Raw genomic sequence first — 23,477 nt, 5'->3', positions numbered from 1 at the left:
CCATTATGTGTAGAGCGCGTTTCAAAAGGTTACAGGAGAGCCCTATACGACTCTTGTGACTCCTGAGATAGCTCACCTCTAATCTGAGTGAATATACTTTTAGCCTTCAATTCATATAGAAGGTAGTTGTCACCTATTAGATATATATCTACTATCAGTGCGGGATGCCATCTGTCATATACATCCCGTAAATAACCAGAGAGACGTATTATCCACCGGTTGACCTTCATAGCTAGACGTTTAGTAGTTAGGCTCGAACAGGTTGATAGAATCTTGATTGATTGATATCCACCGGTTATACCAGTAATCGCTCCTATGTATCATGGCATCAAGGGTTCGTTTCTCAGCGTGTAATACGTCGTATTCTGTCAATGACAGTGAAAGCCAACAATGTGCTATGATACTGTACTCGTCCACCCTTGAGTCTATTATCGTGGCATCCCTACTCACCCAAGTCATGGATGTTGAATCACCAATTCCTCTATATTGCTTGTTGGGGGAATAGACAAGAGTTGTGGAGAGAGCACCCCTAGGTCCTATAAGATATAGAGTCAGATGATATGTTGTATTTTCGACATTGATCAACATGCAAGGTTAATAACTACTGGAAATAACTTGCTGAAAATTTCACCATGACACCATGATGTTCTGTTGTTGAGGCGGGGGGGGGGCAGGGGTATCGATGTCGTGGTATCTTGAATGCTTATTGTTATGAGTGCCACTATACTATGCGTGGTGCCGGTCTAGACCGAGATTGGTGATAGTATACTAAAATTACTTTTTACTAAACTAGCTCTTTCAGTCAGAATATATACTGTGAACTGTAATTCCAACATATAAACATTTATATCTAACCATCGCAAACTACATAGGAATACGCATTCATATTAACGTATCCCAGGCCAGTAGGGAACCCGCGGGCTAACTTTTGATCAGGTGCGGGTCGAACCATGGAAACCCGAGCTGACAAAACAAGTCTATCCCGGACGTCACCGAGCTCATTTTCTCCATTTGTCCTAGCCACGCTTACCTTGATGTTAATAACGGTCAACGACTATGAGTGAGAGTATTAATACCACACAGGTTAGCCTGGGTCGAAATTCTCACATTCCTGCTGTACGTATTGTTTGCGGGGGATTGGGCGCCACCACTAACGCGTGGCACAGTGTACCGAATGTCGAGCTCGGAAAGCGAAAGTAAACTTGTCTTGGAATGCTTCTTCTTTAGTGCTTATCGTGTCATCTTGCTGATACAAAGTAGTGCACCAAGACTCGACCATCGTGCGCACACTGTAGAGCTCTGAACCAGCCCTGTGTGTATCCAGAAAAGGTGGTGAGGTCGCCTTTGACTCGGCAGTATGCTCTCACGTGACCGAGTATAGAAGAACCTTCACTGACTTGACCACTGAGACACCTCACCAAAGTCGAAAACAGATTGGAAGTGCTTGAAGCGGCACTGGAGAAGCTATTTCCAGGAGGAGCCACCGAGACCCTAATTCGTTCGTTGCTGAGTGACTCACCGGGTTGTCATGTTTCTTCTCAACCGATCAGCACAGAACCGACCTCAGTTTCCAACACACCTGTCCATTTGACGAACGAGAATGAACGATCCCTGGTTTCCCAGCAGGAAGGTTTGTCTGTGCCAGCCCTTTGTGAGTGACAGCACTGAGAGGATAAACAGATATAATCGGCAATTCAACAAATAACTTGCCTGACATTGAGATGGACGAATCTCAAAGCTCCTTGGATGCCCATATTTTGGACCTCAATCCGAGTGATTTGCGGACTCCAATGACAGATATAGATGAGCCTAGACTGATTCGAGCGTATTTTGAACATTACCATACCATCTTCCCCTTTGTTCATGAAGCAACGTTCATGAAACAATATGAGATAAGAAGCCTTACGCCGCAAGACTGCGAATGGGCAATTCTCTGCGATATGGTATTAGCAGTGGGTTCATGGTGCCTGCAAGCCAATGAGGGCATGAACAACGGCCACAGTTTCTCTAAGCGAGCAAAGAAGAGGTTGGACCAGTTATCTATTCTTGCCCAAGCCTCTATTAGCCTGATCCAGGCACTACTTCTGATGAGTCACTATTACGAAAAATATGGCCAACCGAGAGATAGCTGGACCTATCTCGGTCTTGCAACTCGGATGTCGATCAGCCTAGGGCTGCACAAGGAGTCAACATATTCTCGGAATGATATTTCCCCCTTGACTAAAGAGACTTGGCGAAGAGTTTGGTGGAGCGTGTATTGCTTTGATAGTTGCACATCGAAGATCCATGGTCTGCCCCTCCTCCTACCAGAGGACAAACTGGTTACCGTCAGACCGGTATCGAATGTAGCCGATGAGGTAGTCACCCTGTCAAATGAAAGCACCATCAAAACTGCTGCTAATCTTCAATGAAGGACCTGACGGAGTTAAGTCAGTCTCATCCGAACGAGCGGGACGATTGGACAATATATACCGGACTGATTTTGCAGTCCAGCTATCACCGAATGGCAAATAGTATTAACCACCGGATACTCTCTATAGATCATGTAACTGTCTTTGATGTGAAGACATACGAGCAAATGATTAATGATTGGCATAATAGCATCACACTCTGCACGCAGCATACCATGGTGGATCAGCTGCCTGACTGGGCTCGGTATGCACGCGATCGGCAAATGCTCTGTGATCGGAGCCTCCGACTCCTCATTCATCGCCCGGCGCTTCTTGACTGGTTAAGAAGGAAACAGATCTCTCACGGACAGGCCAACCTCGGGGAGGAACCAAGCGAGCGACAATGCCGTGCTAGTGGTCTCAATCTGGCTCGGGGAACCATAAAGCTCACTTCACGCCTGATCCAAGACCATCAGTATTCTAACGTTGCTCTCTCTTTTATCCTGTTTGTGCCATACCCCCCATTATCCTGCCTCTTGACGGAATATTGGCTGACACTATCCCGGTCATCAGCTATGCCCTCTTGCACGCCGTCCTCGTTCCTATTATCCATCTGAAGGCTGATCCGTCTGTTCCCGAGTCTATAACATGGCATCAAGACATCGAGGAGGCCAAGCAAACACTGTCCTGCCTTTCAACTCAACATGACGCCTTGGCAACTCATTTTCTAGTCATCCTCAATCAGGCCGCCTCCTCGTCTTTTACGGCCACCGATGAGAGCCCGAATATGATTTCCGATCCGCTGCAGCCCCATGATCTGCAGCCTACGGCGACGGGCATATTTGGTAATAGTGAGCTCAGACTATTAGAGCCTAACACCGCGGGGCCTAATTCATTGGCCTTTTCGGAATGGTTGAATGGTTTATCATAGGCTATATGCTTTCAATCCAACGCTTTCATGGTAGGTACACCACTTGTTCGAGACGTCTCGGTTCATTTATCAAGCTTGCATGTTGATAGGCCTCACATCTTATCATACTGATCCTTCCTCTCGCCTTTTGTAAAATCTTAATGAGTGATTTGCTTTCTGGTGTACTACCGTCACCTAGTGTAACATGAACTTAATTTCACATTTGCTAGCCAAATATAAGATTCCTCCATCCAATGTTCATTTAAACGTTCGATCCCGCATTCTGGTAAGATCCACTCAACTCCTCGATCGTGTGGGACTGCATAAACTGCTTGAACGTTACTGGTTGCACCATGGGGTACTTGGAATTATCCAACTCTGGCTTGAGATAGGTTTGTCCGTTGGTACAGTAATACTGGTAGAACCTAACAAGGGAATTAGATCGTCAGCATTGGAATCTCAGGCCACGATCAGAAATTATAAACTTACAGGGCTAGGTATGCATAAACGTCCGAAGGATTCTTGTCATAGATTGAGTGCATCTTTTGATACAGGTCATCTTTGGACCCGAGTCGCACCAACCGGGGTCTCTTGCCGTAGACTTCAGCGAACTCGTGAGCGATCTGGTGGATGTTCTTCCTGTCGCCGACAACTGCCCTAAATTAGCACCCCCCAAAAACGGATTAGGAATGTCTATAGCCTCAAGGTGAACTCACAGTGCTGCAGGCCGACGGCATTCTGGTCTGTCGCAACAGCCGCCACGAATTCTGCGGCGGTGCCATAGGTTGTTGACTCCCAAACCTCATCGCCTTCGCCCCAGTACGAGAAGGTTGTCTCTGCGGGATCGAACACGCCGAAGTACCCGCTCCAGAAGGTCTCCATGAAGGCCCCAATCAGTACATGGACCCCTTGAACAGTGGCCTTGGTGTCCAGATGAGCCTTGACGAGCTTCATCGGGTCCTTCGCCGGATGTTGGCCAAGCTCCAGTTTCGTGAAGTCTAGGCAGTAGTCACTAGCTAGATAGCGAGTGACCCCCTCCTGCTCGCACGCGTCCACCAGCACTTTTTGCCCGTCGGTCATGAACTGATTGTCGCCTAGGTAGCAGCAGATGACCACCTCACACCCACGCACGAATCGTCGAGCATCTTCCAAGCTCAGGGAGTCACCCTGAATCGTGGTGATGCGGTTGGACTCCCGAAGATGGCCGGGTAGCTTAGAGGCATTGCGGCAAAAACCCCGGATGCGGACTTCTGGGTAGTTCTGGAGGAGATCCTTGACGACAAGACGTGCAAACTTGCCTGTGATACCCGCAATGCCGACGGTAAAAGCCATATTGTTTCGGAAGAAATGTTCCAGGACGTAAAGAAATATTGTGTCCAGTGACTTGAAAATACAAAGGATTCAACCAAGGTCAGCTTGCCTCTGTCTGCCAGCGAAGTTCATAGCTTAAATAAGATAGCTTGTGGCAAAATGAATTCGAGGCCGTGAATCATCAAGAAGATACCGTCGTCAGCAGGAGGCTATTGACCTGCTTCCAACCAATGGGATCTTCGGTTGACTGTGGTCCGGGCTGGGTCGCATGGGGGATTAGTTAGCATTTCCACCGTCCCACTGGCGTTGCTCCCGTCTAGATCCGAAACCCCAATTGATTTTAGGGCTGTGTCGGTCAGACCTTCACCTAGTTGGTTGACTTTTTACTACATTAATGAATTTATGTAAAAATTGACTGCTTAATCTACATCATCAAGCGCCCTGATGGAGTCCATTAATGGCCCACCTTACTAATGTATAAGCTAAGTATGAATACAAATAACTGTAGGTCCCTTGGAGTGAGCGAAAACAGCCACGATAACATGGGTTTCCCACGCCGTTTAAACTATTAATCAAGAATTCATATGCGAATTGGCCTATAGTTACACCGTGAGTGTTATGGCAGTTCTATAGATCTAATTTGATATTTTCTCATCAACACAACCTGATTTAATTGACATCGACATTGCCCCACAACAACGTTCATCTCGGACCAAAAAGAACCTTCGGCGGATAACACATGATCCTGTTTATCGGTAGTGGAATGAATAGCCCAACGTAAGAAGCGTCGCCCAATTGCGGAGATTCCATGGCCTGCGAATTTAGGCAAGGCAAACACCGTCAATGTGCTGCTTGCGGTAGATAGCAATGCGGCATTCGGTTCCATCGGGGTAGTTCTCGAGGGAGGACTTGAACTCAGGAAGGTCATAGAACGCCTTCAGGGCTGCAGTCGACTCCCAAATAGCGTAGTTGAGCATCGTGTCGCTGCCGTTGACGCCGCGGTGAAGCTGGGTTGAGATGAAGCCCGGTTGCTTCTTGGCCAGGTCGGCATCGATCTTCCAAGCAGCGAACGCCTCGTCCATTTTACCGGCCGGAATATGGAAAGTGTTGACGAGCACACAGGAGCCAGCCTCGGGGCGTTCTTCCAGCTGCTTCAGCAGCGGCGTGCGAGGGTCAATATCGATAAAAGTAGCACCCATCTTGATGGTCTACTGAATGTTATTGAGATTCAATGAAGAGCTGATTGATTCTTGTGATGATGGGGGGTTGGGGATAAGAAACACTTATTTCCTGTCGCAGGCCTGGGAATTTAAATGAATTGATCCTGTACGCTGTTTGCATTTTTACGCTGGAGCGGTCGCCTTGACCTCGATCCTTCTCATGGCGCGCGGCAAACCGGTGTGATACGAGTGGGCCCGGAGTACACTCTACCAACGGTTTGATTGGTCGAACGTCTGGATTAGTATTATTCCGCTGCAAGTATAAGAAGTGTTTAGCGCTGGCTATTCTATTCATAGGAATAGTATCGGATGGAACATTATTTCCAAGGCATTTGAAGGGTTCACAATGTTACCCACATCCGCCTAAGAAGGAATAGCCCATACCTGACAATGTAGGACTCCGTGTTCCTAATGGTTATGGGTCTAAACACTCCACCGTGAATCTGATTAGTTCTTTCTCACAAATATAGTGATTGACTTTGTCCTGCCTTTCCGATACATCCATTAAGCTTTCAACACTTGATTACCGCCGTGATGTTGTCTGGTAGGACTTCTGTTCGGGCATATCGCTCTTCTAGCGCTCACACTAGAATCATAGGATCAGTGAGTATGGACAAAGTGATTAGCAGCAGGAAGCAACCATGGAATACAGGGATAGGATTCGAGGATTGACCTAGCTCTCAACGGCTATAATACCACGATAAATTTAGATTGACCCCTTTGCTCATACAACTTCCAATGGTAGGATTACTTTGTACAGAGCTATTGCGTTGTTTTCCCTTTTTTTACGCGCTGTCTTAACATCATGTCCTGTGTCCAATCAGCGCTTTAACCTATATTACATCAATGCCAGCGAAGCAAGCGTATGCTGATCTTGGAGTGTTCAAAGTCAGTGGGTAGAAGGTGAGTATCACAGCCACCAGGCAGAAATCCACGCAATGCTGTGTATTTGTATAGTAAGCCCTTCATTCTTACGGGTGTGCTGAATAACCATTCTACCACTGCTGTCACCTACAGGTATTGTTTCAGGTCAACCTGCGAAGTGATAAGTTGGTTGATAGTTGGCAACAGAATCAGTAAGCATGTAGATCCATTATATGTGGAAAAGGAAACACAAGGCCGGATCTCTGCCCGTTCCCACGTTCTTAGTTAGGGCCATGCACCCAGCAAGCAGGCGATACAGCTATCCTATCAACACTGATAAGTCTTGGTGCTTATTAGCACATTAAGCATTTTCACCGTTGCAACTTCAAGTCTTCAGTTCCCGCCTTCACACCGATTTAGGAGGCTTGGTGATGTTTGTCAACTTGTCCCTATATGCAGTCAATGCATTTGATTACACAGCGAACAAAATGTGCACGGAAAGAAACATAATTTACCCGTTCAGCTTCTTGATGATCATACCGAGCCCTTCATGAGAGTAATCCTTGCAATTCCACATATCCTTGTGATACACAACCTTCTCATTCGGCTCTTTTCCTTCAAGCTTAAGGCTGATAAGACTGTCTGCAATTTTAGAAGCATGAATACCAGCAAAGGTGTACTTCTGTCGTTGCTTCCATACAAGCTCGTGCTCTGTCGACGACGTGACCTCCGTAGCCAACGTCTCGGACTTGGCAAATAGTTTCGGGATACCATACCACTGGCCAGCTATCTTGTACCTATCTTCTATCAGTATATCCTGCCTGCGAGCCGGTGTATCAAGAAGTACCGCGTGTCGCAATAACTGAACGGATCGTCGTAGATTGCCTTCTCGGCATAGACCTTCATGTCATCCTCGGAGGCGCTGCCACCGTAAAGGGCAATGATGCTTTTCTGAGTTGCCGCCCGAGCAGGTGAGATCGAGATGGATCTTTCAGGGTGAGGCACATAGTCTACGTCGCCATTCACGTTTTTTGGTCGTTCGGGGTGTGGCTCGACGGCCCTGGGGTCAGGGTGTGGTGATGTGGAAGATGGCATTTTGGGTCTTCGGAGCCCAGAATTTCAAATATAGGTCACGGACACTCTGTCTAAAACGGAATATATAATCTATAGTGTTGTTTAATAATGAGTAGGGAAGGTGACGTTCGGCCAAACCCTGTAAATATACAAGACTTTTCGAAAAGCATGACGTCACCTTCAGGTCACCTAAGAACGTGACTGAATCGGGTTCGTTGCTGTCTAAGCTTCTAACCCTAGATAACAGTCTTTTATATGAAGGGCGAAATCTAAAAGCATAGAGGAAAACTCGATATGTCCTTCTACGCATGTCTGTCTCTTTTCTCGTTCTCGTAAGAATACAAGTACCCGTGAAATATTAGAAATAGGTATACCATATATCTTCCGGATCAGCAAGCAAGCCTTAAAGCCATAGGTGCTGTCCAAAGAAAAACAAAATCAGTCATCATAGCGGTGATCATAGCGATGATAACACTGGGGTATCCCCTTTCCCGCTCACTGTCTTTGAAGAATTGGGGGGCGATCATGCTCCCGGTACAGGATCTGCATATAATAATTAACCCCTTTATTCAACATATAGTCCCTTTCCTTCTGGTCTCGCCCAATGAAGAATGAATGTCACGGCGGTCTTTTTCGTAAACTTAGCAACGTTGCTGTCGTCAGGTCTACTATAGCGCTATACTCAGTCGGTCCGGTTAACAAGTACAAATACATTCGAACAACTCATATGTGATGACGACGAAGCAAGGGGCCAGACTGGCAACATTCCCCGAGCAAAGAGCCTTGCCTTAGCACAGGAACCTGGCTCCTCCTATGCACCAGCGCCGTTTGTTTAAGTGGTGTATCACAGGTTAAGCATAGGCGATTGCCTAGTTGTTCACAGTTTGCTTTACATCCTTTTGTTCTAGGGTGGCCTCATCTACCCACCCTATACCATATCCCATAGAGTGCTGAAAAACCATAATTTTGGTTCTAACTTTCTAAATAGGCCATGGCGCAACATCAATATATGCAAATTCTGGCAGGGCCATTATTTCGCTTCAATGGCACCTTAGAGCTTATCTTATCAGTCGACTGACCCCCAGAATGCACATTGCTCTATGAAATACCTTCTGTTGAGCTATAAATGCATTAAACAGTCTTAGGTTTACTGACCTTGAGCTAAGTATTACCCTAGGTTAAAAACAATGATTACATATTGTGGACCTCTCCATCGACCGAGGCTAAATATAGAGTTGCGACCAGGGTGGGTCGAGACCAATTTTTGGGACGAGCGATGCAACTCTACCTAGGCTAGAGCTTAGGTCAAAAGTATGTCACCGCTCGTCTAAGCCAACGGTTGCCTTGTATTGCTTTGGTGCCCCCATGTCGAAAGACTAATCATGCAAGGAGTATTCCACTCTTGGTCCCTTAACGCCGAGACAATGTGCTTATCGCATATTGAAGGAGCCTGACAGTTACTATTGAATTTGGAGCAAGCATACTAATAGTGACAACCAAGAACTAGGTACGATCACAAAGCGGGTCATAATTGATTGGGCAATGCTACTGTATTAGTAGGGATCACATATATCTAAGACATGGGCAATCATACAAGCGTTGGTGAATGTCGATCTCTCGACACATGGCCCACCCAATACTTTGGGTCAGTTGTGACTAGTTCAATCATCGGGCTTTTGTTAGGAGAATTTTAATCTAGCCTTCTCAACGTCCAGAGACATATAAACTTTATTTATAAGGAAACTGTTATTATTTCCGTTTGTGGTACTTAGTCCTTGGGGCCTAGTCGTCTAATTGGAGACGATCCAATTCCGGGATTTCAAGGAAACTAGCCAGTCAATTGAGGTCAGCTGTCCGAAGAGATGGGTTACCCAGCAGATCGTTTCTCGCGGATACTGTTTCGTAGGTTTTGCGCCAGTATGTGGGAGTAGGGTTGGACTTGGAAGGCTTGCGCTACTTGCCAATTACTTTCACAGAAAAGCTTGGTACCTCGGTTTGCCTGTTTTAAATGAACCAACAAAGTAACTTTTCGTTCGTAATATGCACGTGAAATGGTAATGTCACAAGATCTACATTATGAGATGGATATCTTGAACGGGCATGGGCTGAGATAAAAGTCAATATCCTAGGAGAAGCAATGCAAGAGACAAGACGTATAATAATTAAAATTATGTAACATGTGAGGCTAAGCCGCTAGGCAGCCAGCTGCCTTGCCAGATACCTCAGGGCCTAAGTATTCCTCGTTTTGCTGGTAGATCCTACCTCTCCTGATTTCTAAGATTTGAACCTGGAACCCAAACAACCAATCGTCAGCAATATTCAAGGCAAGCCACGGTGCCATGGATTCCGACTGGTTGAACATACTTCAGCAACTCTACCAAGTCTCATGCAGGCGCTGCGGGTCCAGCTCGCTATTCCGACTACTTCTGTCCTCGTGGGTCACCTCGATCCGGTTGGAGACTAAGATACTGCTGGCGATGGTCCCAGTCGGAGACGCCGGGTAGGTCTTCAGATTCTGCATCTTGACGTCGCCCACCATCCGTTCCTCACTCTCGGTCAATGTCAGGGTCCCCACTGTAGGATGCCCGCTAGAGGGTTTCCGGCGATTCCGACTCCGGGAGTCACCACCCCCTCCCCCAATGCTCTGGAAACCACTGGGATATTTGTGTGTTGGGGTTGAGTTGAAAGCACTACCGTAAACGCGCCCGAGCCAGGATTTGAACAGGTGGAATATCATGGGTAGATTGGTCGTTATAACTGCGACGAATGTCTCGCGCGTACCCCATGCGCCGCTTAGTTCTGCGCCGTGGAGGGGGTCCTATACGATAACGTGTGATTAGAACGATGATATTGTGCGCGCGAACGAACATGATGGGATCACATACTACTAGGACGAAGACGCTCTTCAGGGTGGCACAAACCAGAACGAATACACCGGCACTGAGTACGACTGTAGAAGCGATCTTTTTTCCCAGTTTCAGTTTAGTGCTCCATAATACTGGAATTGGGATCGTTATTAAGTAGAGATCGGTGCTGACGTTTGCGGCGAAGGAAACCCAAACTATTGGTTTGGAGATAGCAGCCTGACAGATATCTAGAAATCTATGCGTTAGTATAACTCCAGTGGTCCAGAGACGGAGTACTTCCTGCCAGGGTCCGGGTTGATCTGCCAGTATCTGTGAAGCGGTCGGCATGCTGCGAAGATTGTTACAATGCTCGCTATAAAGGTCCCGATGACGAGGGCGAAGCCAATATAAACTGGGACCCGATAGCGCCGTCCAAGACCATCCTAGTCACTGTCAGATGCCATTGGGGATAGATTTGTCGTTCGAAGTTATACCGTAAGTCGAACGTAAAATGCCAACATGGAGAGCTTAAGTGACCAGATCAACGCCGAATATGTAGTCCATCCTGCGACCTGGATCTTGGATCCGATAATCCTATATGACCGAATAGTATTAGTGGCGACTGACATAATCCACTGTTGATGGGAATGGGACGCACCTAAATCGGTATTCGGGATCATCAACGGACAATCCAGCGCGCTGGGCATCTGTCATACCATTGTTGGCTAGGCCATGGGCAACGTTTCCCACGCTGTATGCGAGAGCTGTCTGTGCGGTGTAGAATAGCTGCAACGATCAGTGTTAGTAGAGTAGTGGGCTGGTTGTGGTCCATCGGGGACACGAACTATCCCTACCCAGATAAGGTAATCATCGGCTCGCAGATGCCTGAATCCCACAGCGCTTCCTCTGGCATACGTCCTGAGTATGGTCGCAGCGACGCCAATTGCATAGAGTGTCCAAGACTCAATTGCAGATTTGCGGAATGCTGCTTGAGCAGCCTCTTCTTCGGCGGCCCTTGTGACTATGTCAAGTGTGAAATCAGACGACATCCTTGGATAGGAGATTTAGAAGGGCATTTTGAAGAGAAATGACAGGCAAAGCGTAAAGCAGAGAGCAATCGGTCACTTTTATTGTTTTTTTCCTTTATGCTACACAAGGTTTCGCTATTCCCCCACCATAGGTTTGCGATATCGTTGTGTGTTGGTGGTAGAGCCCTATGAGCGCAGAACCACAACTACGGAGCCATTATAAGACCAAGACCAATTTTTGTGATCAAGGGTCCGTTTGAGACATATTTGGGAGCCGACAACGTTATCTGCACCTCATCCGTTTAGGTTACCGGGCTTCCGAGGGGTCCGATCCGTGAACATGTAGTCCTATTGTTATGGCTAACTGTCTGACCAAGACCCGCAACGGTATGGGGATCCAACGTGCTAGTTGGGGGTACCACGGTCGACAGTTGGTCAGAGGTTTAGGCTAGGCAGGGGTTGCAGAACGTATTACAACGCTTCTGTGGATCTTTCATGGCGAGAAAAAATGAGGTAGTATTCGCCAAGCATCGTCTCAGGTCTCGCACATGCTAGGGCACGAACATTAGCGTCAAACAATGGGCAATGAACGTATAATAAAAACCTGGCAAAATGGACCCGTACATAACAATAAATAATAAATAATAAGAATGCCACCCGCATCCTCATGCAACGCACAAGGATTCAAGTCTAACTGAGCATATTCTGACTGGCCACCTCGGCCGATCCGAACCATTTTTGCGACGGCAGGAAGCGGCCTTGCATCGTGAGCAATTTTGGTCTCCCCCTTCTACATCTCGTAGCATTCGGGAGCTTTTCTTTCCACAATGCTTCGAATTAAACTGGAAGCGGTCACGGCTTTGGGCGCGTGGGCGATTGCCTCAGCCTGCGAGACTGTGCCAATGTCTAGCCTTTGGAATAGAGGACTCTGCCCACGATCAAATGATGTGGAGGATCTTGGGATCAAGCTTTCGCCCACTGCCAAGGTCTATTGCCCAGGTTCGGAGGACTTCGACGTGGCATCAACCCGGTGGTCTGTCTTAGACGCTCCCAAAGTTAATATCGTCGTAGTGCCGGGCACGGAAAACGATGTGGTCGAGACGGTGTGTTTTTTTTTCCTTTCCCCTCAACCCGTCAAGACGGGCAGGCAAAGCTGTCCGATTGCACATGACATAAATTGGCAAGGGGTGAGACGCTAATTTGAACGCTATAGGTCAAGTTCGCGAATGAGAAGGAGTTGCCCTTCCTTGCGTACAATGGTGCCCATGGTGCAATTACGACTCTTGGTAAGATGGACCATGGCATTGAAATCTTCCTGGACCAACTGAACACCATCGAAATCTCGAAGGATGGGAGTACCGCAAAGATTGGTGGTGGAACTAAGTCTAAAGCCGTCATCGATCAGCTCTGGGCAGCAGGAAAGCAGACAGGTGAGTCGCAACTAGCGAGTCGACCTGGAAGTATCGTGATTACTGACATGGGAATAGTGAGTGGTACATGCGAATGTGTGAGCTTCCTAGGGCCTGCACTCGGCGGAGGCCATGGGTGGCTGCAGGGGCACCACGGTCTCGTCGCGGATCAGTTCGTTTCTATGAATGTCGTACTCGCAGACGGGAGCTTTAAAGTACTCGATAAAACGTCCGATCTCTGGTGGGCGATGAATGGTGCTGGTCATAACTTCGGTATCGTAACCTCCGTTACTACTAAGCTGTATGACATCGTCCACCACAACTGGGCAATCGAAACTCTCACATTCAGTGGGGATAAAGTGGAGGCTGTGTATCAAGCCGCCAACGACTATCTCCTGAAGAACGGCACCCAACCTGAGGGTGTTATCAATTGGTCTTACTGGTTGAATAACCCGGGCACCGACCCTGAAAATGTGGGTCTATATAGCCATTCCCCAGGACTTCTTAAGCGTTAACTAAAACCCATAGCCTGTCATCTTATTCTACATCATTCAAGAGGGGGTGAAAGCAGTCGATTCAGCTTACACAAAGCCTTTCCGCGATATTGGTCCAATCTCCAAAGAGCCAAAGGGAGGAAGCTACACCGACCTTGCTGAGTGGACCGGCATCTCCCTGTCATCTCCGCCATGCCAAAAGGCCGGTCTTGTCAACCCCCGGTTCCCCAACTATCTCGAAGAATACAATGTCCCCGCTCAAAAGAAGGCATATGAGATTTTCGCAAACGCAATCCGTGGAAGCTCGCCATTCAACAACTCGATCTTCATGTTCGAAGGGTATTCTATGCAAGGAGTAAAAGCAATCGACAGCAAATCTAGTGCATTCGCATTTCGAGGCGAAAATATTCTCTCCGCTCCACTCATCACCTATGCGCCCGCCGGCCCGGAACTTGATGAGAAGGCCGCCCAGTTAGGTAACGAACTTCGCGAAATTCTCCACAAGGCCAGTGGGCGGCCCGAGGTGCGCGCGTATGTCAACTATGCCTATGGTGACGAAACACCGCAACAATGGTATGGAAGTGAGAAGTGGCGCCAGGACCGCCTGCAGGCCTTGAAGGAGAAGTATGATCCAGCGGGCAAGTTTAGCTTCTTCGCTCCAATTGCATAAGCACGCAATGACTATCGAGAACCCCGGTCTCTATCCAGTTGGGCTGATGTTGATCGTGTAGCCTTTCGGCATTGTGCACGCTGTCGATCTTCCTGTAAATATTATCGGTCTCACGGACACGCTCTACCTAGCTTAATATATCCGGTTTGGGATGGAGTATTCAAGGCACGAACTTAGTGTCATATAGTGTTTTGGTCGAGTGGGATTGACATATCCTCTATATGGTGCGACAATGTAAAATGTACTACAAATAGGCCACCACATTCCAAATCACCAAATCGCTTCAACAACCCGCTATCTGAACATCACATGTAGATACTCCGTCAGGGGCGCAGTTACAACTTGCCGCTTTATTACTATCATGACCTTGTCACCAGTGTACGTGCCGGAGTAATGAAAAATGCATTGCGACAGTCGGGAAGGGACGACAGTATACGAAGTCAAGGAGACATAAACCTTGCATATCTTGCTCACTCCAAATACCAATGAAGCTAAAGGAACCGCACGTTTGTAATACCAGACAGATGGAAAACCTTCACCTTACAGATGCCTAATAATCAGAGAGCAATTTCCTCCTGTCGCCGTCTAATCATGAGTTTCATCGTCGGATCCGAGTTTAATGAGAAACCATTCCTCCTTACCAGGGGCACAGACCCATCAACTAACTTGAACTCGTACTTTAACAAGATATGGCACAACGCAATTTTGACCTCGTTGATGGCGAAAAACCGACCTGGACAAGCATGACGCCCAAACCCGAAGCCCATATGCTCCGGTGACGGAGACACAACTTGCGCAGAGGTCTCATGTCCAGGAACTTCGCGCAGCTTGAGGAACCGGTAACCATCAAATTCGAGGGGGTTAGGGTATATTTCGGAGTCCCACATGCGCTCGCTGGATACAGACAGGAACGTGTCTTTAGGGATATAAGTACCATCGGACAACTTGACGTCGGCCGTGGCAACCCGTCGCATAGAGACTAATGATTTCTTTCAGCGCCGTCAATCTCAGTTAAAGGCATCGAATACCACTTACCAATGCCGATCGGCTTCAGACGCTGACTTTCTTTCAGCACACTATCCATAAGCTTCAGCTTGTATAAAGTTGGTTTCTTCCACCCTTCTTCCCGTACTACCGTAATTACTTCCTCGCGTAGAGCTCGGATCAGCTCATCGCGACCGCACAGGTCATAGAGCACTTGAGTTAACATATCGGAGGTAGTGTGAATCGCAGCAACAGAAAATATTATCTGTCCGAAAGCGGGTTCATAAGAGCGACCCTTTGCGCATTCTTCCAACCATTCCATAGCATCGTTGTATCGTTCCGGTTTCTTTCCAGCCGAGATCGCAGCCTGTTTGGCCTTTCGTCTGGCGTCCAACACTGGTCGGATGATGTCTTGCGCTTCCTTCAATTCGTCGCGGATCTTTCGACACGATGGGAGGAACCGAGCAACGATACCTCGGAAAGCCTTCGGCCACAGGCGTAGTTCCTCAGCTGCCAAGAAAGAGTCAATAGTATAGTTCACTGTTATGCGGAGCCAGTCCGGGTTGCGACATATCTGATCGCCCAAAAAGATCCTTGAAGACATCTGGGCGACGAGTTTCAAAACATTGGATTTAAGAGGGAGCGCGTGCCAAGCTAGCCTATTAGCCTTTGGCCTCCTATCTCATATGGTGCCACAGGAGGAACCAAGTACGAGTTAAGTAGACGTACCAGTGTCATCCGTCCAATATGTCAGAAGTGCTACGGTTGTTTCGTCAACGAGAGACTTGGTAAGGCTCCCTGTTGTATAATATCAGATACCACTCTCGGTACAGGCACACGTAGTGTCTCACCAAGGCTCTGCGTCAGCTTCATCCGCACGGCATTTTGAACAATCTCATCGTCGTGAGAACCCTGTTTGAAGGGCTCAAAGCCGGCTATATGGGCGTGGAAATCATTCGCGGTGTGGAGGCCAAAACTCAAAGAATCGTGACTTCGGAGCTCGTTGGCATATTTTGGATCGAGAACAACCCTCTGCCCAAGCTCCGTTACAATGCGGAAGGCTGGTGCCTATGTTATGCCAAAAGCTGTCGTTAGTTACTGGTCATGTTGGTCGTGGAGACACATACTTTTGCGAGCCCTGCTCTGATGAGAGTATGCGCGTCGGCGAGGAAGCGCTTTCGGGCGTTTGTGAATCGGAATTCCCATGGCTTTTTATCATTGACCAGCGGGAGGTTTGACTTTGAGGGGGAGAAATATAGCGCAATCGCTGCCACTGTCACGGTGATAAGGAGGGTGACAGAATTATTGGTCAATACTCCTTCTAGAATATTACCCAACATGGTGGATGGGCTATATGTTGAATTGCTGAAGCAGTGTCTCTCTACGATTTCAGACGTTACCAAACGACTTTATATAGGAGCGACGCAGGCCACGGCAATTAGTTATGCCTGTACTTGACGCATAATAGATAATGTATTAACATCGTGCTCCTCTGGTAACACGAACGAATTCTCCGAGACTCCGCCAAACTGGATTGCATGTATTATGCAACGAGACGACGGAATATTGCCCTATAGTGTGGCGTATATTGTCAATACGCACAGGTGACGTCGCTTGAGGAGTTCAAGGCATGTATGACAAATCCCCATATTGTATGTAGATCTACTCCGTACACCGCGCATCTATTGGTGCTGACCCACAAGGCGATTGTCCTTGCCACTGACCTCCAGTGGTGCCCTGATGAGTACATGGAATGCAGTACATCCCCCCAGAATGGCCCTCATTCGGCAACCAGAGGCTGGGGCACTGACTCAGCGTTAACCCTAAGGAAGCAATAATCGACCTCAAATTTACCGAAAGAAGGAGCAATGATTCAGCGCCAACCCTAGCGAAGTAAAGATCGTCCCCGTTCTGCATCCCAACCAATTCTTGGCAATGATCTCAACTTGTTGTTCGGCTTCCTTCAGCCGAATGCTTCTTATTCCTTCTCGCCGGCACTCCTTTTCTGCACCGATGATTCGATGAAAGATCCTACCCAGAAACACACCGCTCAGCATCCATCCCCTCCAACAATCCAGGATATTTCTCCATGAACTCCGGCGTGAGGCCCCACCCACTCTCCCGCGTAAACACATCATAAAACTCCCGTCTGGTATGTAGATTGTCTTCGCTGTCGCGCTCGAGGATATCTTCGCCCCAGGGCCACCGTATCTTCTGGCAACAAGACATATAGTCAAACACCTCTTTAAAGTCATACTTGTCCCAGTTCTGGATGAGGTTGGCCCGTATTTGCGGAAAGACAAGGAGGTCTAGTGCGGCGGGATGACCGCGTTGTATCTGCAGCAGGATGGGCCGCAGAAACGGTGGTATGTGCGAGAAAGACGCGACATTGGGGGTAACTAGCCATTTGCTAAACACGTAGATGAGCCAGCCGCTTGCCAACCGTTCCGGATCACGGATAGCCCGCACTCGGAGGGCCTGACTGATTTTGTCGGCCAAGAAATTTCGTCTTGTACCGTGTAACAAGTCGAGCGGGGACGGTAGGGATGGGCAGGCGGCGATTTATTCCAGATGTGCTAGCCAAGGACATGTTGCCGGTAGAGGAGGGGATATATGACCGTACTCGTTTATCGGGGTCAGGCCCCAGGCTGGGATAGACTCTGGCACTGTCTTACCGGGGAAGAGAGGACTCGCTGGGATTGAGTGAGAAGAAGGGAATCCCTGTGGGGGCACCCCGTCTCTATTAATTCTCCGTACACTTAGTGGCTGCTGGATAGAGAGAGCTTGAGCTGGCACATGAGCGGCACTCGAAGGATCAATGCGTATCGACGTCACGTCACGACCTAGGTAGGAGGCGACCTTGAGCGATGAAGATACTTGTTCCTTTCCACCCCGAATGTGGGCACAGATTTGTTGTGGACTGCTCTCATCCTGGTCCCACGAGGAGAATAAGACGCGGAGGCGTTCCTGGTGTTCGCACAACATTTGGTTTTCGCGCTGTAGATTGTCCATTGCCGCCATGATGTGTTGCACCCAGTTAGCCCCATGGTGTCTCTCACAGTAATTCACGCGATCTTCCAGAGCTTTCATACGGACTCCGCGTTTTTCTCTGGCAGTTTTTTGAGCCTTCCTATCACGCATACGCTTTCTCTCTGACGCTGAAATGGTGTTATTGATCCCGGGTAATTCCATTAGTGCGAGACTCACTCGTGATTATAGTTTGTATAGTTTGAAGGCGTATTGACCTGTTCGAGTTGGACTAGTTTGTAGCACTTGTCAATGTACTCCGTGTTGCTGAAGGTTACTGTGAATCTCCTGGGCAGAAATTAATTTCCACGATATATATCAACAACCCTCACTGGCCTACGCTCACGAGTCGTCATGCATATCCTGACTATCGTAGGTTGTAAGGATCTGGCACCCTCACGAGACTTAAGAGTATATCGAAACGTGTATTTTGGCCTGTTACAGTACTACAAATGCCGGCCACGATGGGGACGACCCCAGGCATGTACTTTGATTATAGTGCCACGTGATCTGAGTAACTGAGGCAGCCAACAGTGCTCGTCGTCTCTTAGGTCGGCAGACCCACTTGCCCTTCGGCGTGTGTGTTAGTTTGTCTGCCTCACCGCAACGCAAAAGATAAAATTTATTCAAGCTTCTTGTATAATCAACTTAGCCATCTGCATACAGAACCTGGGATTTTAACCCCCTAAATCTTTATAAAGCTGCCGCCTGTTGCACGGCGCGTATAACGGCGGAATATAGTTAGATGAATATATATGGGGAACTGTTCTGGAATGCTCAGGCTGTGCTTTATCCATTGGTGTCACAGTCGCTTTATATTTTCTGTATTCAGTGATGGTACATCACCATGATCTTGTCTACTGTACATACACCTGGATATTCTCATTGGAGCTTCTTTGACTAAAGCAACTCAACTAAGATTTGAAATTCAATAATTTCCTTATGGACTCCCTTTGAGCCAGTGCGAATCCAAAATAAATCACTCTTAATCTGCCTCGCCAATCATGACTGAAGCAGAAGGGAGGTGATTGCCCTCTGAATCCTTGCCTTCCCACCAAGCTTGCCGAAATCTCCCCCTATACTCCTCGGCGCCGCCAGATGAGTTGACATCAACTCTGAGAAACAAAGAAGACACATTAGCTAGATATTAGGTGACGAACGAGGGGGGGGGGATTTTCCTACTTGATATGATACATCGCAGGGTGGATCGGAGGTGCAACTAAGTTCCGACCGCCAGAGGCACCCGCTTTCTGGGCGATTTCCAGGACGGTACCCTCACTGTATGTGTTAGAGAAGACTTCTTGTGAGGGGTACCTGAATGGACTCACTCAGAGCCAGGAGGACCTCCAAGATCAGGACCAGGGTCGTTAGTTTGGATCATGAGTTCCTTAAAGAAAAGAGTTAGTCCAACATGTATATGATTGACAAGGTCAGAGATCATACGTAGTGCTTCAGCTATTGATTATCTGGTTAGCTAAGGTATTCTATCTTAAAGCATGGCATTGATTGTGACTTACAGGCATTTTGGTGGTTGGATGAGAGTAATATCAGTCACGGTATGATATTTTTGGGTTCTTCACATTTGATGGGTGGGTAGAGGAGGGAGATTGTGGCAATTATGGGTTTATTTATACCTTTGATTTCATTCTACTGATGATCTCCTCGCTTCGTGTATCTTGTTTGTCCAGAAACTATACTTTTATTAAACTCCGGCGATGCATCTCCATCTGACAGCAATGCCATCATGAGTCCTGCATTTAGATACACTATTTCCGCACACAGAAAGTTCTAGACCAATCTTTAATTATATTATTCTTGTAGTATTATGCTGTTATGCGCTATGACTATAGACTCAGGCGTCACTTCCATCTATGATGTCATGGCTGCTATTTTCACTTAACAATGTATGTGTAAGGAATTAGTGCTCAGTAATAGGGAAGCTTATATTCGATACACAACGTGAGATATTATAAGAAACCATGTCACTGAACATTCCATCCAAATGTTCCATGGCTGAACTCGAGTCTTCTAAAGAGCAGAACAATGAGTCAATGACGTCACGACCATCACGATCAAAAGTTGAATTAGAATCATACAGGTATATTTGCAGGCCAATTCTAGACCTCATTCACGAGAATACAGACGTGGTTGACAGCCTTCTAGCGGAGATAGCCCCACGTACTATGATTCCCGCTGTCAACTCTAACGTGACAAGTAGATGACACGTAGGTCTGATGCTAAACACCGCGTTTCTAATTGAGGTATGTCCATATGGTCGTCTCATTGCAATGGTATATTTGGTACAATTGGAGTATATCTATATAGAATGCGGGTTGATTCTGTGACGCTTATAGGCAATCTCGCGCGAAGAAAGGCACAATGATGTATGGGCCATGGCCCGTCATTGACTCGCGCGCTTGTCTGGATGCAGTATTAAAGATAACAAATTAGATACTTCCCATCGTTTTGTACCAGACATCTAGCTTTGATATCATGATATCATTCTAGTCGAAATTTGTAAACAACCTTTGGCAAGGCCATGGATCTAAGCTGCCTGCGAGGATTATTCACAGTCCGCAAACGTCTATCCTTTATACTGGGGGTGGAAACTCTAAGCTGAGATAAGCCATTTGTAGACGCCTTTCCGGAGTATGATTGTACCATAAAGATACCGAATATAATGCATTTAGGTGAGGCAAACAAATCTACACACTGCAAGGCACGTGGGTCTGCTGACCTAAGAGATGCCTAACGACTAGGTGTGGAGTATCAACTCCTTGGGTTACTTTGTGATATGTTCATTTATATCTGGAGTTTACTCATTCACTAAATTGTGTATGCCATCGCATTGTCTGAGAACGTACACGAAACCTCCAGACTATGCGCTGGTGACAATCTCCGTCCGTAGATCTTCTGGCCAGCGAGCAGCATCTTGGCCATTGCTCCTTGTTCCGACATTGAACCGAAGATCCACTTGTTTATCACCGAAGCTGAGCACAGGTCGAACCACCTTGAAGTAACGATCGACCGCCCCAGAATACCGGATCTCGAAGAAGCGTGGCTGGAACAGTTGTGCACCGCTGTTCAGCATGAGTGACTTCATCATAAGTGGAATGGTGGCAAGCATATTGTCATTATGGCGGAAGGTGAGCCGGTTATGTCGCTGCCAGACATTCTCCCAGACAGACGGGGGATAGACTCCCACGCTGTTCACCAGCCACTGAGAGTAGTAGTTCAGGGCGGTCTGTTCCATGTTAAAAACCAGCTGACTTAGCAGTGAAGTCAGGGAGAATGGAAAATGGGATATTGACTTACATCCATGAGGAAAGATCCACCCTTGTTGCCCCTTTCGATTAGAGCGTTGATGACTCCGCAGACGCCCAAAACACCGGTGCTGTGGGGTGTGTTAGGGATTTCAAGGAAGGGCTTGAGGCATTGGAGGTTCTTACCAGTAGTCCGAATTAGGGAAGACGGGGGTAACTGCTTCATCGTGACCCATGGCACGGCCATACTCGAGGGAAACACCACAGTTCTGATAGTCATGTTAGTGGCCATGACTGCTCATTAGCTAGATTATCACTTACCGCATCACTGATTTGCTGCCATCCACTCCGATGCTGCCAGGGACCATGCCAGCCGTAGCAATTTTCGCGAGCATAAACAAGGCCGAATGGCCGGTCCTTGACCAGTTCAAGCACAGCATCCCTGCCGAATCCAAGGTTTTCCATCACACCCGGTCGGTATCCATCTAGCACAACATCAGCCTCGAGAATGAGCTGGCGTAGAGTCTCCTTCCCCTCATCTATCTTTAAATCAATCGAACAATTCCACTTGCCCCAGTTCAAGTCGGCATGCAGAGCATATACATCTACGACCCCTGGACCGGTTACCCGCATCACACTCGCACCAAGCTCGGCCAATCCCTTCGAGATACTCGGGCCAGCAATGACGCGACATAAGTCGACGACTTTAAGGCCAGCCAGAGGGCGAGCTACCCCTGTGTCTGAGACTGCCTTCCACCATCCGGGCTTCTGAGCGTCGTTGGGAACGTGGTTCAGCTCATAGAGACCAACATGAGCGTTAGCCTTCCCATGGTCACTTGCTTTGTATTCGTCCGTGGAGTAGCAGATTGTCCCAGCCTGTCGGTACTTTTCATTCATAAGCTCGTCTAGGTCTGCAGCTGTGTGTTGCTGAACACGTTCTTGGATAGTACTCAATGCATCGGCGGGCGAAGAGGCTTGGCGGTCAGGGTCTAGACCCAGTGCTGTCGAGGAGGGGGTAGGGTTCATACTGCCTGTTAGCAATTAGCCCCAATTCGCTCCCTGAATCAATTTGTTTGGCTAGGTAGTTATCACCGTGGAGATGATAGCACCGCCCATCCTGGGTCTTGTAGATGTTGGTGATGGCTGAGCGGTGCGGGGTCTCTTTTCCAAAATTCCTCCCGGGACTGGGGAATATCGATATGATACGCTCGATTGGGGACATATCTGGGTTTGCCGCTTTTCCATTCTCGTCGACCACGTCAATAAGGAGAGTCGACATGACGAACAGCGTGGCATGGTCGCTATAATGAGGTTAGTCCGTAGCATGTCAAACATCGTATAGTGGTCCACAATTGCACCATCCATACACTGCAATCAGAGAGGTATATGAATTCACTAAGATGCCAGGAAAGATGGAAGAAGGCTATGTGCATAAAATGCGGTACTCACGTATCAATCTCGACCTTCACCGGACCGTGGTTATACTTCGCCTTCAACAGGGCATTGATCCAGAGAGACTCAAGGCCCTTCAGTGCGGAAATACTCTCAGCAAAGCGCCAGTTGATAGGAATATTGGGGTTCTCATTTCCTGTGAAGGTGACATAGTCTGCAAGAGAGGATGCATCGTTGGGAATGTTCGCTGTGAGCAAAGGATTTTGTAAGATACCCTTGCGCAGAAGTTGGGCGGCTTCTATGGGGACTGAGTATACCATCTTCCTTTTCGTCTGGTAGTGAGGTGTGGTTCCTTTTTTCTTTCTTTCTTTGGAGAGGAGTCGAGGACATATATTGCGGTGAGGGTTCCTTATTCCTCGGCGAACCTTTATGCAGGGAGCATATGCATAAGCACTGACCATAGCGCTGTGTAAGTGCTCCACTAACCATTGGTCAAGTGGGTCCTTCAGGTCTTGGTCTTGGTGCGGAGAGCGAGATGAATTGTATGGAGCCTCAAGATAATTACTGAAGTAGGCCAGAAATGGGTGTCTGCGAA

General features: G+C 47.8%; 10 protein-coding genes across 10 annotated transcripts; 2 read left to right on the top strand and 8 right to left on the bottom strand.

Moving 5' to 3' along the window:
• Positions 1 to 1,056: 1,056 nt before the first annotated feature.
• Positions 1,057 to 3,413, top strand: BDV38DRAFT_293392 (transcription factor domain-containing protein; the record flags this gene model as incomplete). Its single annotated transcript, XM_032062234.1, has 7 exons — positions 1,057 to 1,116; positions 1,167 to 1,196; positions 1,261 to 1,355; positions 1,410 to 1,630; positions 1,681 to 2,357; positions 2,414 to 2,895; positions 2,964 to 3,413. The coding sequence occupies 7 exons, from the start codon at positions 1,057 to 1,059 to the stop codon at positions 3,319 to 3,321; spliced, it is 1,923 nt and encodes a 640-aa protein (XP_031918984.1). The 3' UTR covers positions 3,322 to 3,413.
• BDV38DRAFT_234242 (NAD(P)-binding protein) lies at positions 3,311 to 4,770 on the bottom strand. Its single transcript, XM_032053219.1, has 3 exons — positions 4,017 to 4,770; positions 3,790 to 3,952; positions 3,311 to 3,725 (listed from the first exon to the last, which is right to left on the bottom strand). Exons 1-3 carry the CDS (start codon positions 4,630 to 4,632, stop codon positions 3,563 to 3,565), a joined length of 942 nt encoding a protein of 313 aa, XP_031918983.1. The 5' UTR covers positions 4,633 to 4,770; the 3' UTR covers positions 3,311 to 3,562.
• A 462-nt stretch (positions 4,771 to 5,232) lies between these two features.
• On the bottom strand, positions 5,233 to 5,917 carry BDV38DRAFT_234241 (antibiotic biosynthesis monooxygenase family protein). The gene has a single exon (XM_032053218.1). The coding sequence runs from the start codon at positions 5,808 to 5,810 to the stop codon at positions 5,433 to 5,435; it is 378 nt and encodes a 125-aa protein (XP_031918982.1). The 5' UTR covers positions 5,811 to 5,917; the 3' UTR covers positions 5,233 to 5,432.
• A 1,022-nt stretch (positions 5,918 to 6,939) lies between these two features.
• On the bottom strand, positions 6,940 to 7,817 carry BDV38DRAFT_234240 (uncharacterized protein). Its single transcript, XM_032053217.1, has 2 exons — positions 7,543 to 7,817; positions 6,940 to 7,492 (listed from the first exon to the last, which is right to left on the bottom strand). Exons 1-2 carry the CDS (start codon positions 7,788 to 7,790, stop codon positions 7,207 to 7,209), a joined length of 534 nt encoding a protein of 177 aa, XP_031918981.1. The 5' UTR covers positions 7,791 to 7,817; the 3' UTR covers positions 6,940 to 7,206.
• A 2,326-nt stretch (positions 7,818 to 10,143) lies between these two features.
• BDV38DRAFT_293391 (uncharacterized protein) lies at positions 10,144 to 11,664 on the bottom strand (the record flags this gene model as incomplete). The annotated part of the gene is made up of 6 exons (XM_032062233.1): positions 10,144 to 10,587; positions 10,655 to 10,871; positions 10,913 to 11,058; positions 11,110 to 11,209; positions 11,274 to 11,401; positions 11,461 to 11,664. 6 exons carry the CDS (start codon positions 11,662 to 11,664, stop codon positions 10,144 to 10,146), a joined length of 1,239 nt encoding a protein of 412 aa, XP_031918980.1.
• An 806-nt stretch (positions 11,665 to 12,470) lies between these two features.
• Positions 12,471 to 14,441, top strand: BDV38DRAFT_293389 (putative FAD-dependent oxygenase; the record flags this gene model as incomplete). Its single annotated transcript, XM_032062232.1, has 4 exons — positions 12,471 to 12,746; positions 12,857 to 13,073; positions 13,131 to 13,525; positions 13,581 to 14,441. 4 exons carry the CDS (start codon positions 12,471 to 12,473, stop codon positions 14,214 to 14,216), a joined length of 1,524 nt encoding a protein of 507 aa, XP_031918979.1. The 3' UTR covers positions 14,217 to 14,441.
• Positions 14,442 to 14,773: 332 nt separating this feature from the next.
• Positions 14,774 to 16,631, bottom strand: BDV38DRAFT_293387 (cytochrome P450; the record flags this gene model as incomplete). Its single annotated transcript, XM_032062231.1, has 5 exons — positions 16,328 to 16,631; positions 16,052 to 16,268; positions 15,930 to 15,998; positions 15,252 to 15,854; positions 14,774 to 15,195 (listed from the first exon to the last, which is right to left on the bottom strand). Exons 1-5 carry the CDS (start codon positions 16,538 to 16,540, stop codon positions 14,774 to 14,776), a joined length of 1,524 nt encoding a protein of 507 aa, XP_031918978.1. The 5' UTR covers positions 16,541 to 16,631.
• Positions 16,632 to 17,231: 600 nt separating this feature from the next.
• BDV38DRAFT_277727 (DUF3425 domain-containing protein) lies at positions 17,232 to 18,221 on the bottom strand (the record flags this gene model as incomplete). Its single annotated transcript, XM_032058555.1, has 2 exons — positions 17,232 to 17,682; positions 17,824 to 18,221. 2 exons carry the CDS (start codon positions 18,219 to 18,221, stop codon positions 17,232 to 17,234), a joined length of 849 nt encoding a protein of 282 aa, XP_031918977.1.
• A 991-nt stretch (positions 18,222 to 19,212) lies between these two features.
• On the bottom strand, positions 19,213 to 19,750 carry BDV38DRAFT_277726 (uncharacterized protein; the record flags this gene model as incomplete). The annotated part of the gene is made up of 5 exons (XM_032058554.1): positions 19,213 to 19,342; positions 19,410 to 19,505; positions 19,556 to 19,614; positions 19,671 to 19,682; positions 19,745 to 19,750. The coding sequence occupies 5 exons, from the start codon at positions 19,748 to 19,750 to the stop codon at positions 19,213 to 19,215; spliced, it is 303 nt and encodes a 100-aa protein (XP_031918976.1).
• Positions 19,751 to 21,105: 1,355 nt separating this feature from the next.
• On the bottom strand, positions 21,106 to 23,202 carry BDV38DRAFT_277725 (CoA-transferase family III domain-containing protein; the record flags this gene model as incomplete). The annotated part of the gene is made up of 6 exons (XM_032058553.1): positions 21,106 to 21,471; positions 21,543 to 21,621; positions 21,677 to 21,759; positions 21,812 to 22,521; positions 22,583 to 22,791; positions 22,940 to 23,202. The coding sequence occupies 6 exons, from the start codon at positions 23,200 to 23,202 to the stop codon at positions 21,106 to 21,108; spliced, it is 1,710 nt and encodes a 569-aa protein (XP_031918975.1).
• Between the last annotated feature and the right edge of the window lie 275 nt (positions 23,203 to 23,477).

The sequence above is a fragment of the Aspergillus pseudotamarii genome, assembly GCF_009193445.1.
Source record: "Aspergillus pseudotamarii strain CBS 117625 unplaced genomic scaffold BDV38scaffold_3, whole genome shotgun sequence".
NCBI lineage: Eukaryota > Fungi > Ascomycota > Eurotiomycetes > Eurotiales > Aspergillaceae > Aspergillus > Aspergillus pseudotamarii.
The sequence above is the reverse complement of the archived record's forward strand: the minus strand, read 5'-3'. Positions and strand labels throughout refer to the sequence as shown.